The 18,142-nt window shown below is 40.2% G+C and overlaps 1 protein-coding gene across 1 annotated transcript; it reads right to left on the bottom strand.

Moving 5' to 3' along the window:
- Positions 1 to 1,301: 1,301 nt before the first annotated feature.
- LOC110500859 (uncharacterized) lies at positions 1,302 to 16,309 on the bottom strand. Its single transcript, XM_090213373.1, has 10 exons — positions 16,282 to 16,309; positions 14,696 to 15,040; positions 14,496 to 14,537; positions 14,243 to 14,374; positions 11,896 to 12,009; positions 4,042 to 4,407; positions 2,446 to 2,796; positions 1,854 to 1,968; positions 1,655 to 1,706; positions 1,302 to 1,494 (listed from the first exon to the last, which is right to left on the bottom strand). The coding sequence occupies exons 1-10, from the start codon at positions 16,307 to 16,309 to the stop codon at positions 1,357 to 1,359; spliced, it is 1,683 nt and encodes a 560-aa protein (XP_090069499.1). The 3' UTR covers positions 1,302 to 1,356.
- Between the last annotated feature and the right edge of the window lie 1,833 nt (positions 16,310 to 18,142).

Genomic DNA, 18,142 nt, shown 5'->3' with positions numbered 1-18,142 from the left:
AGTTGACTCAAAGAGAGAGAAAGACAATAGTTGAACAGTTTTGAACAAATTAATTTATTCCAAAATGAAGGATTTTTTTTCTTCACTTTTCAGTTTCACTTACTTAGCTAGCAAATGGGGCTAGCTAGTTTAGCCTACTGATACACCCTGCTCAAACAGAGGGATGCTATGTTAGCTAGCTGGCTATGACTATCCAACACAATACTGGAACTCTTCCAATCTTCCAAGTCAAGGTAAGCTTTTGGTTTTAATAATTTATTGTCACCGGGGCCCGCCGGGGTAACTGCTTACACTGCCGTACACTGTAACGTTAATGCATGATTGTAGCTAGTTTACTAACGCGTTAGTTCTATTAGCTATGCTGACTATGATGTTACTTTAGCTAATATGGTGACAACAATGTAGGCTGTGTGTAGTCCACAAGTGATTCTGTTGAAAAACGTTTCTTAAATGGTAGCAAACAGAACAAAAAGTGGATTAACATACTTGAATTTGTCCAATAGAAACTCTCATTTGCAACTGTTGGACTAATGATTTTCTCCTTGTTCAGCTAGATGAAGGCAAGAGTGTGCAAGGCGTATTGAATGTCACTATCTGTCCATGTGTCACTGTCCATCACCTCAAATGTGTCTCTCGACCTGTGTGCACCTACGTTGTAAACTTTCGTTCATATGCTAGGTTGTAGCAACCTCATGATGGGTATAGAGACAATTTGAGTACCATGTAATTGCCTAAACCAATCGCTGTTACATTGAACTGGGTGAATGACAGTCACCCAATATGCTGTAATAGAAATAAGGCCATGCTCATGAAAAAAAAGTCTGAACGCCACTGTCATGAAGAGGCAGAATTGTGTTCTTAGTGAAATGGATCTTTGTTGTTTGGATGCACAGAGGTGTGTAAAGAGAGCGTGGTTAGGATTGACGGTCAATGCTGGGGGTTAGAGTTGAGTTTACGTGAGTGGAACATCTATTTAGGGCAGTCAGAACACCACAGAGAGCTATGATACAGGATACAGCTAAAAGAAGGCAGTTTGAGAGGCTAAAACACCAGCAATAGATACATATTTACAGTTATTATGCAACCAACCATTTTTTTTACATTGATCATCGGCTTGCTATGGTTGTTGCATGCTGAATCTGTGGGTGAAAGTGTAGAAATGTAACGACAAAAATATGAATGCTAATCAAACATTTCCTCTCTATGAAAGCAGTTTAATGTTTTATTTGATGAAAACAGTATCAATGTGAAAATGAGCTTGGCAGATTACAAGTCATTGTAACACACTGAAAAACCCATAATTATACATACAGTGTAGAACACCCAAAATCAATTCAAGTTATTAAAGAGGAAAAGTTAACGTTTCAGTCCATGTTTTGGAGTCACCCCAGAGTACACAGTGTCTGTCTCCATGGCGCTCCTCTGTCTCCCGGACTTTGGTTTCTTGTGGGCGACGTTCAGAGTGGCGTAATGGAGTGTGTCAACACCTTGATCCTGAGAGGAATAGCAAAAATGTAAATCCAATATTTGGTATTAGACTAAACATTGTGGTATTGTGAAATAAAACTTCTAATAAAATTTATATTTTCATATTTTGATTGAAGGAAAAATACATTGATTCAGCAACAACTAAACAAGTGTTAGATCAGGTTACCTGGTTATCATGACTGGGGACTGCAGGAGTACTTGGCTGAAGGTGGGTTCCTTTTAATCAAACACATTAATCAATATAATCATCATCATCATACAATGAAGAGCGTTTATGACCAATTTTGACCAAAACATGTCAACTAATGTAACTGTACCAATAATTGATAAGCATACTGGACCTTGCACAATATTGTCGCTTAAATATGCACTTGCTCATCTTGTACAAAACACAAGTAAGGACAATGATGAGGAGGACACACAGACCCAACGCTACGCCAAGGCAATACATGAACAGAAGATGGTCCTCCTTACAACCATCTGTGAAATATCAAATAGGGATAAAGACACTGAGACCCTGAGGGATAAAGCTATGACAATGTTAGAGACACCAACAAGACTCGGCTTGATCTGAGTCATATTTTATTCTCTCATATACAAAGATATCTAAATGATATAGAAAAACAATGATATCTGAAGGATATAGAAAAACAAGGATATCTGAATGACATAGAAAAACAAAGACATCTGAATGATATAGAAAAACAAGGATATCTGAATGACATAGAAAAACAAAGACATCTGAATGATATAGGAAAAACAAAGATATCTAAATGACATAGAAAAACAATGATATCTGAATGATATAGAAAAACAAGGATATCTGAATGACATAGAAAAACAAAGATATCTGAATGATACAGAAAACAAAGATTTCTGAATGAAAGAGAAAAACAAAAGTAACTGAATGACACCTTGCCTGCAATCTAGATTATAACAAAACACAATGTCACTTACGGTCAATGTCCAGCTTGGTCCCGTTCCCAAACAGTATCTCCCCACATGAGGCCACAGCACAGTAGTAAGTCCCAGCATCAGAGAGGCTGAGGTTCCTCTTGGGGAGGTTGTAGACACAGCTCTGTGTAGGAGACCCAGCCTCAGAGCTCTTCTCACACTGATCACTTCGGTCTCCAATGGAGTAAATTATTCCTGGATGGGATTTTCCTGAGCCATGTCTGAACCAATAGACACTATGTTCTCCTGCACAGGTCTCAGTGTGAATTATACAATTCAGAGACACAGAGTCTCCTGGCTGGACTGATTTAGAGACAGACTGATGTACAACTGTCTTACTGTTGGACTCTGAACCTGAAAAGAAGTGAATATGTTTTATTTTTGTTATTATTTTATTATTCTTTTACCCCTTTTTCTCCACAATTCCGTGATATTCAATTGGTAGTTCAGTATTGTCCCATCGTTCCGTAGAGGGGTGTGCCATAACAGTTTGTAGGCCAAATTGATCGAACACTACAGACGATTTTGTGAGAAGACGGATTTTCAGAATGTCTCATGGTCTGACAAACACCGCTCTAGCTCTGTCACCTTTCACCACAGATGCGGAAGAGCGAGATACGCAGTTGCAGTGGATTGAGACTCATCCAATGCAAAAAAAAAAAGATATCTCAGGCTTAAACTGAAGGATTTATATATGTTTTTGTGTAATATGCTCATTAGAAGACATCAACCTTTTACGTACATTTGATTGTCACAATAATTAAATTTCCTTTAGCTATTATTCTACACTGTTTGTGTACAAGGCGAAGAGGCGAAGGTCGAGAGCCATGCGTCCTCTGAAACACAACCCCGCCAGGCCGCACGGCTTCATGGCACAATGCCGATGTCAGTAAATCTTTTGAATATCCAAAACATCCCTACCTAACATTTGTTGAATAATGATAGGATCTCGTTATGACAATACTTAACCCATAAGAGTCCATTTATTTACAACCCGTTTCTTTTATTTCGGTAACGTTTTTTACTAAAGCCCTGTCTAAGCCGGGGAAGGGGTTGGGGGATTCTACTAAGCTGAATGGACTTGTTTTAAGAAGGTTATACCAAGGATCATGTTGCTATTTCATTTTTAATGTTAAGACTCCTTGAAGTGTCCCACAAAAAATATGAAACAATTATTTGATTGAAAATTGTACTTGGCTTTATTGCTATTAACACATACAAACACATTGAATAACATATTCACTACATGGAACAACAGATAGTCCCCCCCCCCAAAAAAAAAAAATCTTAAGGAAGTTTGTTCTGAAGTGTCTGTCCTCTGTCTAAGAGATATAATATATATATATATATATTTTAACATTTATTTAACCCCTTATTTTTGGCAGTAAACAGTCTCCATATATACCTCCATGCTCTAGACTCAGACGAGTCTAGAGCAATACAACCGACATGTATGTTTTCGTGAAAGTCAGAGGGGTGATATCAGTGAGGACATCAACCTTTTATTTGATTGTCACAATAATTCAATTTCCTTTAGCTACACTCATTGTGTATAATCTAAGATTTTTAACTATCTGAAAATAAGAATTCTCTCTGTACCTTTCACAATGAGAATGGTTCCTTCTCCAAACTCCACCTTGTTTCCATAAGCGCTCCCACAGTAGTATAAGGCTGAATCAGAGAGTTCCATGTCTGAGATTCTTAGGTGATTTTTTCCTTCGTCACTTTCCACTGAGAAGCGAGGGTTACCTTTAAACTCATGGTAGAATGTAGCGCCACTATCATACTTGAAAAAAAATGTTGACATGACGCGAGGAATATTTCCAAAGGGTTGCTTGTACCAGGAGAATGTTACTGCCATGTCACCTTCATAGAAACAGTGCAAAGTCACTGCAAAGTCACAGTCTCCAACATTGGGTGATATGAGATGAATGGCTGAGGATTGTGCTACAGCTGGAACATGATCTATAACACACACAACAACAAAAATGGCTTAGCTACTCACATATATTAGACAGCACATACTTAAAAATGTTATCATGATAGGTGGATTGCCTGAAATCGACTGTAATATCAGGACCCAATAAAAAATCTTATAGTACACGTCACACAAGCAGAGAAATAAAACAATTTGACTTACCTATTTGTTTAAGGAGGAGAAATATCACACACGGTGTGATCATCTTTGAAGGTGTCACCTTGAGTGGAAAAAGTCTAACCATGTGTACAACACTTCAACAATGGGGTCATTGGTGATTGGTCGAACTGGACGCGTCATTTTTGTTTACGCCTCACTCAGACAACCTTTGGTCTTGTATTATACCCTGACTCCTGCAAGAAATTGTGGTTTGTATTTCTCCAATTCACTCTGGTCAGACCTTTGTCAAAATGTAATTTTCTATTTGTTTACCATTTGTGTTCTCGCAGTCACTTTTTTAGGTGCATTTGATGTAGGCTATCTTGTCTCCATTGCATAAGTGCCGCTAAAGATAACATATACTCTTTTGACCAAGTCATTTAATTAGATGACAGGATGAAACAAATCAATTGCATGGCAGTTTCATTCCCTATCATTCACAGAAACATCCACTGCATCACTGATTGGAAACCTCAGCCAATCACTCTCTGGTGAATGTTGTTCTCATAGGAGGGAATCTATCAAAAGGAGGTTCCTCCTCTTTTGGTCTTCTTCCAGAGGACCCTGCAGTAGTCCTTGTGCCTCACAATAGATGTCTGATTGCGAATGTACTGAAAATTCTCCCATGACATCATCACTAACTTGTCCCTCCCCCCTGGACTGAGATTGTTAACTCAGACGGTTGAAACAGAGTTCATTAGCAGGTCGTTGTGGTTTGGAACTGATTTCAGATAACTATAGACATAGAGTAGGTTTACGGCTGCAAATTGTCAGTGGCAACAAGTAAAGATTGTAAGAACAACAAACTTACATCAAATAGACATCCTGCTGAAAACCACAAGGAGACACAGAGTGCATGTAGCAGGGTAGATACGGCCTCATCTTGCTTAGAGCGGACCGCAGTGTACCTGTGATCTGGTTCTGTGTGTGTACAGTGCCTTGCGAAAGTATTCGGCCCCCTTGAACTTTGCGACCTTTTGCCACATTTCAGGCTTCAAACATAAAGATATAAAACTGTATTTTTTTGTGAAGAATCAACAACAAGTGGGACACAATCATGAAGTGGAATGACATTTATTGGATATTTCAAATTTTTTAAACAAATCAAAAACTGAAAAATTGGGCGTGCAAAATTATTCAGCCCCTTTACTTTCAGTGCAGGAAACTCTCCCCAGAAGTTCAGTGAGGATCTCTGAATGATCCAATGTTGACCTAAATGACTAATGATGATAAATACAATCCACATGTGTGTAATCAAGTCTCCGTATAAATGCACCTGCACTGTGATAGTCTCAGAGGTCCGTTAAAAGCGCAGAGAGCATCATGAAGAACAAGGAACACACCAGGCAGGTCCGAGACACTGTTGTGAAGAAGTTTAAAGCCGGATTTGGATACAAAAATATTTCCCAAGCTTTAAACATCCCAAGGAGCACTGTGCAAGCGATAATATTGAAATGGAAGGAGTATCAGACCACTGCAAATCTACCAAGACCTGGCCGTCCCTCTAAACTTTCAGCTCATACAAGGAGAAGACTGATCAGAGATGCAGCCAAGAGGCCCATGATCACTCTGGATGAACTGCAGAGATCTACAGCTGAGGTGGGAGACTCTGTCCATAGGACAACAATCAGTCGTATATTGCACAAATCTGGCCTTTATGGAAGAGTGGCAAGAAGAAAGGCATTTCTTAAAGATATCCATAAAAAGTGTTGTTTAAAGTTTGCCACAAGCCACCTGGGAGACACACCAAACATGTGGAAGAAGGTGCTCTGGTCAGATGAAACCAAAATGGAACTTTTTGGCAACAATGCAAAACGTTATGTTTGGCGTAAAAGCAACACAGCTGAACACACCATCCCCACTGTCAAACATGGTGGTGGCAGCATCATGGTTTGGGCCTGCTTTTCTTCAGCAGGGACAGGGAAGATGGTTAAAATTGATGGGAAGATGGATGGAGCCAAATACAGGACCATTCTGGAAGAAAACCTGATGGAGTCTGCAAAAGACCTGAGACTGGGACGGAGATTTGTCTTCCAACAAGACAATGATCCAAAACATAAAGCAAAATCTACAATGGAATGGTTCAAAAATAAACATATCCAGGTGTTAGAATGGCCAAGTCAAAGTCCAGACCTGAATCCAATCGAGAATCTGTGGAAAGAACTGAAAACTGCTGTTCACAAATGCTCTCCATCCAACCTCACTGAGCTCGAGCTGTTTTGCAAGGAGGAATGGGAAAAAATGTCAGTCTCTCGATGTGCAAAACTGATAGAGAAATACCCCAAGCAACTTACAGCTGTAATCGCAGCAAAAGGTGGCGCTACAAAGTATTAACTTAAGGGGGCTGAATAATTTTGCACGCCCAATTTTTCAGTTTTTGATTTGTTAAAAAAGTTTGAAATATCCAATAAATGTCGTTCCACTTCATGATTGTGTCCCACTTGTTGTTGATTCTTCACAAAAAGATACAGTTTTATATGTTTATGTTTGAAGCCTGAAATGTGGCAAAAGGTCGCAGAGTTCAAGGGGGCCGAATACTTTCGCAAGGCACTGTAGGTGGGTGTGAGTGGTATGATATGGAGACGTCTGAAAGAAGACAAAACATTTCAGAGGAGGGGCCTCCCGGGTGGCGCAGTGGTCTAAGGCACTGCATCGAACCCAGAATCTTTACTTCTGGGTTCGAGCCCAGGCTCTGTCGCAGCCAGCCGCAACCGGGAGGCCCATGGGGCGATTGGCCCAGCGTCGTCTGGGTTAGGGAGGGCTTGCCCGGCAGGGATATCTCTGTCTCATCGCGCACTAGTGACTCCCATGGTGGGCTGGGCGCAGTGCAGTGCTTTGTTGGGTTGTGTTTCGGAGGACGCACGGCTCTTGACCTTCGCCTCTCCCGAGTCCGTATGGGAGTTGCAGCAATGAGACAAGACAGTAACTACTACAGATTGGATACCACGAAAAAGGGGGCAAAATGTTTAAATGTAAAAAAATAAACATGTTCCATGGGTGATATGAGGATTGTGTGCAAAGACCTCAATTTAAAAACAACACACAAAAATTGCTGTCTTCGTCATATCGCTCTGTTTCATTTTGAGTGATTGTGGCTCATGATTACTTATTTGACATAAGTAGTTAGATTAGATTCAATGAGGAGGACAGTTTGACCTGTCAGATCCTGGCTATTCTATGAAGCTGAAAGAGATTTATAACATGTTATAAATGTGTAAAACAATTGTTAACATTTAAACTGCATTTAAAAAAAAAATGGTTTTCCATTAAAACAATAAGAAAAATTTCCCAATGCAGCATTGCTGTTGCCAGCAACGCTTTGGGTTCACGGTGTGTCCCTTTCAGATGGCTAAGCGTTGCACCTTTACTACTATTACAGTATCTCAATTCCACCTCGCAAAGTTAGCATTTTCTTCTCGTTAAACCTCTCAAATTATTGTCATACAGGACTTTGCTGCTGTCGCTTGCCTTTCTCTGCGATTTTTCCAACTGTTAATGACTTTGACGTAGTGGTGGAGAGTCTACACCAAAATAATTGACTGCTCGACTCCTGACTTCCGCTAGGAATCGACTCCTAAGATTCAGTGTTTTTGGAACGGAGGAAACTGATTAGTTACTGTACTTCTGATGCCTGTACACATTGTGATGTATTTCATTACACCTTATGTCATCTTTACGGAGTCTTGCCCCACTATACGGAACGGACAAGTGTAGTGTTTCTAACGCAAGTCTCTTGTCAGAGATCACATTTATTTTGGGAGATTGCAAAATATTACCTTTTTCATTCAAAACAGGAAAAATATATTGTTTCATGTGATAATAAAACATGTTTTGTTTAGTTAATTATTCCTCGAGCTAGCTTGCACGGAAGAGCAGCTAGCTAAAAGCTAGGCTAGATTAAAGACACCACTAGTAGCTAGGAACCTCTACCTAATAATTATCATCAAAAACAAACATCATTACCATCACAAAAAAATTAAACAGGAGGCAGCAGTCATATAATATAATTGGCATAACGGCCAATGTGTATTTTTTAAAAATTAGTACTGAAAAAATAACTCACTTATAGGAATGGGTAAATGTTTACAAGTTGGCAGCTATCCAATAAAACCCATCACCGAAAACCACATATTTTCATCTTCTTCTGTGGTTTGGTAACTTCCTGTTCTTAAATATACTCTGGCAGGACGGAAGACGACGCAAAGTTTGAACATTTCTAAGTATGCCGTGTCTGTCTCGCAACGGAATCTTCAACTGTCTCGCAACGGAATCTTCAACTGCAAGGGTGCGTTGCGATTCCACTCCATTGTGGATGTTCCCATTTAAATGCATGACAACCGGCGCAACCTAATAGAGTTCTTATGGGTAATGTGAACTAGGCTTGAGAACATAAACACTGGCATCTTTCATAGCGAACTAGCGAGGGACAGAGAGAGAGGGAAGGCAGGCAGACAGTCAGGCACCTGAATCCATGCACTAGACCTATCTATGGGAAAATCAAAAGCTGTAACTCGCAATGGAATGCTGTATATCACAATTTCTTGGCTTGCAGTGTCTAGAAACTTCAGTAAAGCAGGGCCTATCTTTGATGAATAGGCTAGAAAAACGCTGAAGACTTAACACACTCACTGAAGACTGAACACACTGGCATTATTAGTGAAGAGAAAGAGCAGGCAAGCCAGTTTGAGGCTGTATCGCATTAGTGGAAAGCAAGGCTGTTCTCAGGACTGGTCTGCAGACTTTTTGTAGCAGGTTAGGAGAACTTACGCAGCAGGTTAAGATAATTGACATGGCAGGTTCGGAGTATTAATGTGGCAGGTCAGGAGAATTAGGTTAAGGTTAGAAAAAATGCCCCCAAAAAATCCAGATGACGTGACTTCAGAATAATATTGTCTATTGTATAATTTGTTGGACCACTATTTCTACTAGACTCATGAGATTCCACAGGAAAGTGAGTTCAATGATTGTTCATCATCTTAGTCAACTTTTTGACAACTTCTACAAGTTGCTGCCAACTCTATTCCTGAGGCAGTCATGGGGACTTCCATAATAGGACACTGCTGCACCCTATTGAACGATACATGAATTGCAGTCCTTCATTCTGCACAGATACATACACTATATGTCCACAAGTATGTGGACACCCCTTCAAATTAGTGGATTCTACTATTTCTGCCACACCTGTTGCTGACAGGTGTATAAAATTGAGCACACAGCCAGGCAATCTCCATAGACAAACATTGGCAATAGAACGGGACCGGCGAGTGCAATACTCACTACCGAGTTCCAAACTCCCTCTGGAAGCAATGATCGCACAAGAACTGTTCCTCTGGAGCTTCATGAAATGGGTTTCCATGGCCCGAGCAGCCACACACAAGCCTAAGATCACCATGAGCAATGCCAAGCGTTGGCTGGAGTGGTGTAAAGTTCACCGCCATTGGACTCTGGAGCAGTGGAAACGCAGTCTCTGGAGGGATGAATCACGCTTCACCATCTGACAGTCCGACGGACGAATCTGAGTTTGGCGGATGCCAGGAGAACGCAACCTGCTCGAATGCATACTGAAAACTGTAAAGTTTGGTGTAGGAAGATTGATGGGCTGGGGCTGTTTTTCATGGTTCAGGCTAGACCCCTTAGTTCCAATGAAGGAAATCTTAATGCCAGAGCATATAATAACATTCTAGACGATTCTGTTCTTCCAACTTTGTGGTAACAGTTTGGGGAAGGCCCTTTCCTGTTTCAGTATGACAATTCCCCCGTGCACAAAGCGAGGTCCATACAGAAATGGTTTGTCGAGATCGTTGTGGAAGAACTTGACTGGCCTGCACAGAGCCCTGATCTCAACCCCATCGAACACTTTTGGGATGAACTGAAACGCTGACTGTCAGCCAGGCCTAATCACTTAACATCAGTGCCCGACCTCACTAAATCTCTTGTGGCTGAATGAAAGCAGGTCCTCGCAGCAATGTTCCAACATCTAGTGGACAATCCTCCCAGAAGAGTGGAGGCTGTTACAAAGCAAAGGGGAGACCTACTCCATATTAATGCCCATGATTTTGGAATGAGATTTTCAAAGAGCAGATGTCCACATACCTTTGGTAATGTATTGTATGTAGGGTGAACATGGGTGAAGCATTACTGTGAGGGTATATGGGGGAAACACTTACAGAGAGAAAGTCAGTCTCATCCCTGTCATTCATGTACTAACTCAAGTGTAGGCTACTAGTTGAGCGTTTGGTAGGGGTGTACCTCATGGATAGGCCTCTTCACTGTAGCCTAATATACATTAATACAATTGTTTAACTCAGTAAACAAATGATTGTAGTTTGAATTAATTAAACCTATGATCTTGTAAGTGACAAGATATAGGCTACATGACATACAGTATACAGTATATCTAAGTGGGCTGTGTTGCTAATTGTCATGGTTGTGAACAACAATGAAAGAATGAGAGAAAACAGACTGCCACCACATAGACATCCTGCTGAAAACCACATAGAGACACAGGGTATGTAGGCCTGTCCAAAGCGTAGAGACGGCCTTGTTTTGTGTTCACAGCAGACCACAGTGGGCAGGTTGGTACTTGTGAAGATTTCGCTGTGTGGGTGTATGCATGGGTGGGTTTTGTATTTATCAGTAGGTTGGGTCTGCAGAAGCCCTCTGCACACATTCATACAGACATACTGAACAGAACACAAGAGAAGAAACAAGTCTATTTTAGTCAGTCAGTTGCTTAAATGGATATTTATTAGTACTAAAAGAAGAAGCATACTCAGGGATTTCTGAAGAGCTATTTATTCAACTGACATCAACTTTTTAAACGAGGTCGCAAGTCATTAGATTAAAAAAAAAATGCAATATTAAACAACTCAGAAATCTCAATAAATATTCATTTTCAATACATAAGGGATAAAATTTCCAACATTTAATGCAAAAAGTCGATCAACATCTATCTTTGATGTATTTCCTGGTGGTGTAGATGATGATGAAGATGGTCAGACAGTGGAGGAGAACTCCAGTTCTTATGACAGAAAGAAGGACCAGGATTCTCATCTGTGGATCGTCAGAGTGACCACACTCAACATCCAGCACAGTTGTCACGTTCTGACCTTAGTTATTTTGTTACTTAGGTAGCTTTTTCCCACCTGTGTGGTGTGGGTGATTGTTTTCTGTTTCGTGTATTCACCATACAGGACTGTTTCGTTTTGTTCGTTCTCGTTATCTTGTTTTTGTGTTCATGATAATAAATTATCAATATGGACACTTACCACGCTGGGCATTGGTCCTCCTCTTCTTCCACCATAGATGAGCATTACAAAAGTAGTAAGTTCCAGCATCGGAGAGGGTGAGGTTCCTCTTGTGGAGGTTGTAGACACAGCTCTGTGTAGGAGACTCAGCATCAGGGCTGTTCTCACACTGATCACTCCTGTCTACATGGGTGTATTTGTATTTGTCATTGATCCCTGTTAGCTGCTGCAAAGGCAGTAAAGGATTAGTCCTTCCAACAGGACAACGACTCTAAGCACACAGCCAAGACAACGCAGGAGTGGCTTTGGGACAAGTCTCTGAATATCCAAACAATTTTTAGAAACATCTCAAGGATGATCAATGGAAACAGGATGCGATGCACCTGAGCTCTATAGCAAATGGTCTGAATACTTGTGTAAATAAGATATTTCTGTTGTTTACATTTGAAAACATTTTCAAAAACCTGTTTTTGCTTTGTCTTTAGGGGGTATTGTGTGTAGGTTGATGAGGGATTTTTTTTTAGAATAAGGCTGTAACGTAACAAAATGTGGAAAAAGGGAAGAGGTCTGAAATCTTTCCGAATGCACTATACAAATACAGGTGTGCCAAGCTTGTAGTGTTTTGGCATATAGATTTGATATTTCAGTCATTTATTTCTAATACATTTGCAAGCATTTATAAAAATCTGTTTTTGCTTTGTCATTATGAGGTATTGTGTGCAGATCAGGGTACTGAAAAAATAGTTTAGCTTGTTTGTTTCCAAAAGTGTTTTTTTAGCTGTCCCAATAGGATAGCCCTTTTTGGTTACAGCTAAAACCATTTTCAAAGAGGGTTCAACATAGAACCCAAAGGGGATCTACCTGGAACCAAAAAGGGTTCTCCAAAGGCTTCTCCTATGGGGACAGCCAAATAACCCTATCAGGTTCTAGATAGGACTTTTTTTAAAGAGTGTACTTAGCACATTTAACTGAGGGGGAGAGGTCCGGAGTTATCGTCCAGATGAACAGATGAAGCGAGGTGTGAAAAGAGCGTGTGGTTTTGATGCACTGAGAGGTGTGGTGAGAGCTGAATGCCAGTCTTCCTGTAGTGCAGGTTGCTTGTCTTCAGCAGAAAGAGAGAGAAAGAGAAAGAAAGAAAACGTGAGAGAGAGAGAGAGAGAGAGAGAGAATGACGCATGTAAGGCTCACCACAGTGGAAAATAACAGTTGGTCAGTGTCACTGTCTAACCCCCTTAAATCATCCCCTCATTTACAGTCACTTAAATACTTTGCCCATTAAAAAAGAGATTCAACAGCGAGAGAGAGCGAGAGGAAATACTAAGGGACGAATAACATCATGACAAAGGCAATTTAAGTTTAACTCTTTATTTATCTTTAGAAGTGACAAATACTGCTGGGTACTTTTGGCACTCAGGGTCACCCTATAAAAAAATACCAATTCACTAACACACACAACAGAGATCTAAGTTAAGAGAGGTCAAAAGAGGCATCTATTCCCCTGTGACCATTAAACAGTTGTGTTTTGACTTCTAACTCCTCTCTAACCACACCCTGAACCACTGAGCTGTGTGACCTACCTGCGTTGGAGAAGGCTACAGTGGCCCTGAGGTACAACTCACAAACACTCCAGAGTTATTTTTTTATTTATGTTTCAAAACATTTAATTTATCTACACATACAATATAGCAAGATTTAAACTTGTATTCAAAGATATGGCAAATCAATGTATTCAAAGATATGGCCAACCAATTTCCCTCCCGTTCCATCCTCCTGTACTATGGAGCTGTGTGGCCTAACTTAGTTGGAGAGGGCTACAGTAGCCCTGAGGGACAACTAACAAACGTACACTGCAGAGATTGATTTATTTACATTTAAATCCATTTAATATAACTACACAGATTCAATATAGCAAGATTTAAACTTGTATTCAAAGATATGGCAAATCAATCTATTCAAAGATATGGCCAACCAAACTTCCATCCTCCTCCACTTTGTCATCTTGTAGCAGCATACACTACATGGGTGTCCAGCTCCTTCTCTCTTCTCCTCTCCATCTTCCTCTTCTTGGAGGTGAAATTCAGGGTGGCATAATTCAATGAATCTGGATATTAGTTCTGTATAACATCATGAAAGTGGCTGAAGTTGTAATTTTCTGTTTCTGAATTGCTTACAAAATAATGTCATTGAAAATAGAGTATTTAACAATACAGTATTTACCTGATCATTTTGTGGTTGTCTTTGAGAATCAGGTCCTGAATATGATATAAAAGAGAGACGAGAGAACGGATTAATGGATCATTCCATTCTAGTGAGCACACTGTCTCTTCTGATAGTCAGTGTGCAGCATATAATAGGAAAACGTTCACATTCGAAGTGTAGTTCACAGGTCGCATATTATCATGAAATGGGTTTCTACCTGTGTTGTGTCTGTTTGTGTCTCGTCTGATCTTGAGGACCAGGATGAGGATGACTATCAGTTGAACAGCATTCACAACACCCAGGATCACAACCAGGGGAAGGAGGTACATGGTTCCATCATCATACTGTCCTACCCGACCAATAGTTAAACTAGACCCCATTAATCTAACAATTACTAGCTCACATTAAAGATATGGGTTGAAATTGATGTTTTAAATGATTTTCACCATACAATAACAGACTAAGCATACCTTCAGGACATTGCTCTGGCTCTTTGTCAGAATCCTTGTAACCTTTTGGATGAATAGGAGAGTTTAATAGAGTTTAATATTCCAGCTACATAAAAGTTGATTGAACGCTAACTTGTTTCCAACTCTTTTATGTGCATCCCTATAGCACAACATTTCATTGCATCCAGTTGTCACAGCTGAGAAATTATTGAAAAGATTACCTTGAACCATCAGGAAAGTCATGTTGGTGAAGATGAAGTACTGATCGTACATTCCACAGCAGTACAGACCAGAATCAGCTACATTCACCTCTGTGATTTTGAGGACGATTGTTCTATTGCTGATGAACATTTCCATATGGCTGGGCTGAAAACCATTGTGATGCTTGACAAAAGGCTGAGAGCTGTACATCGACGCGATGCACAGAGGCTCTGAGACGTAGACTTGTTTGAACCAAGCAACGTGTCCTGGACCTTTAAGGCCATTAGTGCACTGTAGGGTGACATTATCCCCAGGATGGACCACCACTGAGGGTGGCGGAGAGACCAAGATGACAGGGGTCAAACCTGAAAGAGAGAAAACAAATTTAGAAACATAACTTTCCGTGTAATTCTCATGGAATGTACAGCATATCTGGTGTGATTTAATAAAAAAGCTATTGTTCACACACAAAATCATTTTTGCACACATATACTACATACACACCTAGACACAGTCACACATGTTTGAATGACCAAATCTATTAAAATCTGAACTGAAGATAGAGTAACTTACAGAAGCCGTAGAGGACCAGAGCTGGTACATATATACGTGCCATTCTGTGTGTATGTCTGCATTGAGATACCATTAAGGAAGGACTGAATCTTCAAATAAGAGAGACAAATGTAATTTCTGATAATGGGCGGGACATAGTGTAACAACCATATAGCTGCATACACCACAGATTATTAACAAGTCACTGGTTTTCCACTTTTGCATTTGGTTTGAGAGAGAGAACGATAAGATATTTTAATTGTAGACTGACTTATATCATTATCATAGGGGTTCCCAAAATTTAAAATTGTAAATATTCAAAATTGATCAAATGCATTTCAGTAGACCAGTTAGTTAAACATATTTTGTTCATTCAAATTAATAACTTTGGAAAAAAGAGTCTGTATTAGAGTATATATTCCAAGTATGCTGGGCATCTCAATGATGATGCCCAGCATGGCTGGATCTAATAATTGTATTGGTCATAAGACCCCCTGGAGTGGGTAAGTATTGGCTGGAATTTGTGGTGGTTAACCAATAGGGGGCACTCTTCTGACTGCACGATGTAGATCACTTAACTTAGGAACTCTTACTGTTGGCAGGAGCCGAGGGCGGACAAGCCATCTGGCATTTCGGGAAAATGTCAGGTGGGCTGGTCCATCTTTAGCCCAATGGGCCTGTCTTAAGTTGTTTTTTTTGCACAAAATGATCATTATCTGGCTAGTAATGAAATTCATGACACTGACAACTTACTAACATCAGAAAACATTCAATTTCTGGCCATCTCTGAAAGACACATAGATAATTAGACGATGCAGTAGCAGCTGTGCATGGTTATAGCATATACAGGAAAGATAGGAATGCAAAAGAAGGAGGTCTTGCTATGTATGGCCAGAGAGACATATGTTGTTGTTTTTTTACATTAGATAAAAGTATAGACTCAGAGCTAGAACATGTTTGAGAAACAATGGGAAGGTAATTCTGTTTTGGAAGTAGATAAACTTGAAACCTCCCTTTTGAGAAACCCTGCCATTAATTGTTTCAGTGCACCTACTGGAGAGCTCTTCTTTATCCACACCCATTAGGCATTGTTCACACCCGCTAAAGCCTTAGCCCCACCCATCTCTTTAAGGATTCACATGTGTGACCATGTACAGAACAACCAAAGACTGAAAGACTTAAAATTGGTTTATACTACAGGTGTGTTCGTAAATTTAATCTGGAGTGCCAGAGTGTGCTCTGGGCGTTCGGAAACTCAGAGTGTTGTCAGATTGTCCGTTTAGAAATTCAGAGCATTTCGCTCTTGGAGCGGGCATAGCGCACACTGGACGCTCTGGCCGAGGAGTAGGGTTGATCCGAGCGTTCTGACTTAACAACAGCAGTCAGGCACTCAAGCTAACTGGCTAACGTATACTAGCTACTTCCAGACACAAATTAGAGAACAGTTCACTCTGACCATTTTACTTGCCCTAGCAGCGTTGGTTAGGCTGTTCTTATGAGCATTGGTGACTGCAACTATGCTGCGGGCAACAATTGAATTATGAACTTTTGTTATCATTTACTGACACCAGCCAAATTCAACGGGTGTTGAGCGTTCGTAAATTCGTCAGTTATTCTGCGCTCTCGCACATTCAGACGAGAGTGCTCTGAAATCGGGGTTGATAGCCAGAGCGAATTTACCAGTAACGTCTATCGACAGTTAACTGGTAAGTTCATGAACATTCTATTGAAATGGTTACTTGTAGAGTGGATTATTTTGTCTAGACAAGTAGCTAGCTAGCTAAACAATTAAAAGATAATCCCAACTCATAATGGTACTACCCTGCATGAATATTCAGGTAGCTAACCAACCAGGTTCAATGTTAGCTAGCTAACATTAGGCTATAAGTAGCAATGCAAATGGCTCTGAGATATAAATAATATTACTACTCCGTAACTTTAATGTATCGACTTGACTCAGACTCGGGAATCATTGACTTGTACTTTATTTCTGGTCTCTCAAGCATAGCCTTGTCAGCTCGGGTATTCAATCTCGCAACCTTTCGGTTACAAGTCCAATGCTCTAACCCCTAGGCTACCTGCCGCCCCTAATCTATGCATTATAACGTAACAAAACATTATCTAGTACTCAAAATAAAGTATCTCTTGTATACAGTATTAACGAATTTTCCAACAACAACATACTGTAATGTTTATTTTCTACTTTCTTTAAACTACCAACCATAACTCTGGATACATTGCTCTGGCTACATTGCTTAACTCTTTTGTTAACAATGTTTATTTGCCAAGAATTCTTGCCGGAACTTTCCGTGATGGCTAGGGGTAGACTGCCCTACCATTGAGACTGTGCCAGAGATTATTCTGCTCCATTCTGGCAACATATCTATCTAACATAGTCCTTCAGGTGCACAACTTGTTGCATTGACTTTTCATGGTCAAGACTGTAGTTGAATGGCCTCGTCAGGTGCAGTCACTTGTCTAGGCAGTGTGTCAGACTCTGCCACTTGTAGTCCATTGTCCTGACTGTGGTTGTATCAAAAGTTTCACAAAATAAACGTCTCATGATGCTTTTGTGAGTCTTCTCAGTGGTTTAGATATGGTTGTCAGATTAGGGTTAAATCTACCACAGTAGTTTACTAGCCGTTCTTCGAGGCAATGTAACTCATGAACTCTATCTCCTTCAGTTAGAATTCACATTTGTCGGTTTTATAATTTTGTATGGCAGGTGTGTTTGTGACTTGATTTACATTCAGTTTTGTCTTTGTCCTGTACATTTTGGAGAAATGTCCATCTCTGTCACATTGTTTACCTTGTGTGATGGAACATGCCCGTCCAGTATGGCCCTCCTGACCACATCTGAAACATTTAACAGTTTGGTCATCATTAGATGGCTTGATGGATGAAGCAAATATTGT

This window comes from Oncorhynchus mykiss, chromosome 21 (assembly GCF_057628025.1).
Source record: "Oncorhynchus mykiss isolate SJ-2025 chromosome 21, ASM5762802v1, whole genome shotgun sequence".
Lineage (NCBI taxonomy): Eukaryota > Metazoa > Chordata > Actinopteri > Salmoniformes > Salmonidae > Oncorhynchus > Oncorhynchus mykiss.
The sequence above is the reverse complement of the archived record's forward strand: the minus strand, read 5'-3'. Positions and strand labels throughout refer to the sequence as shown.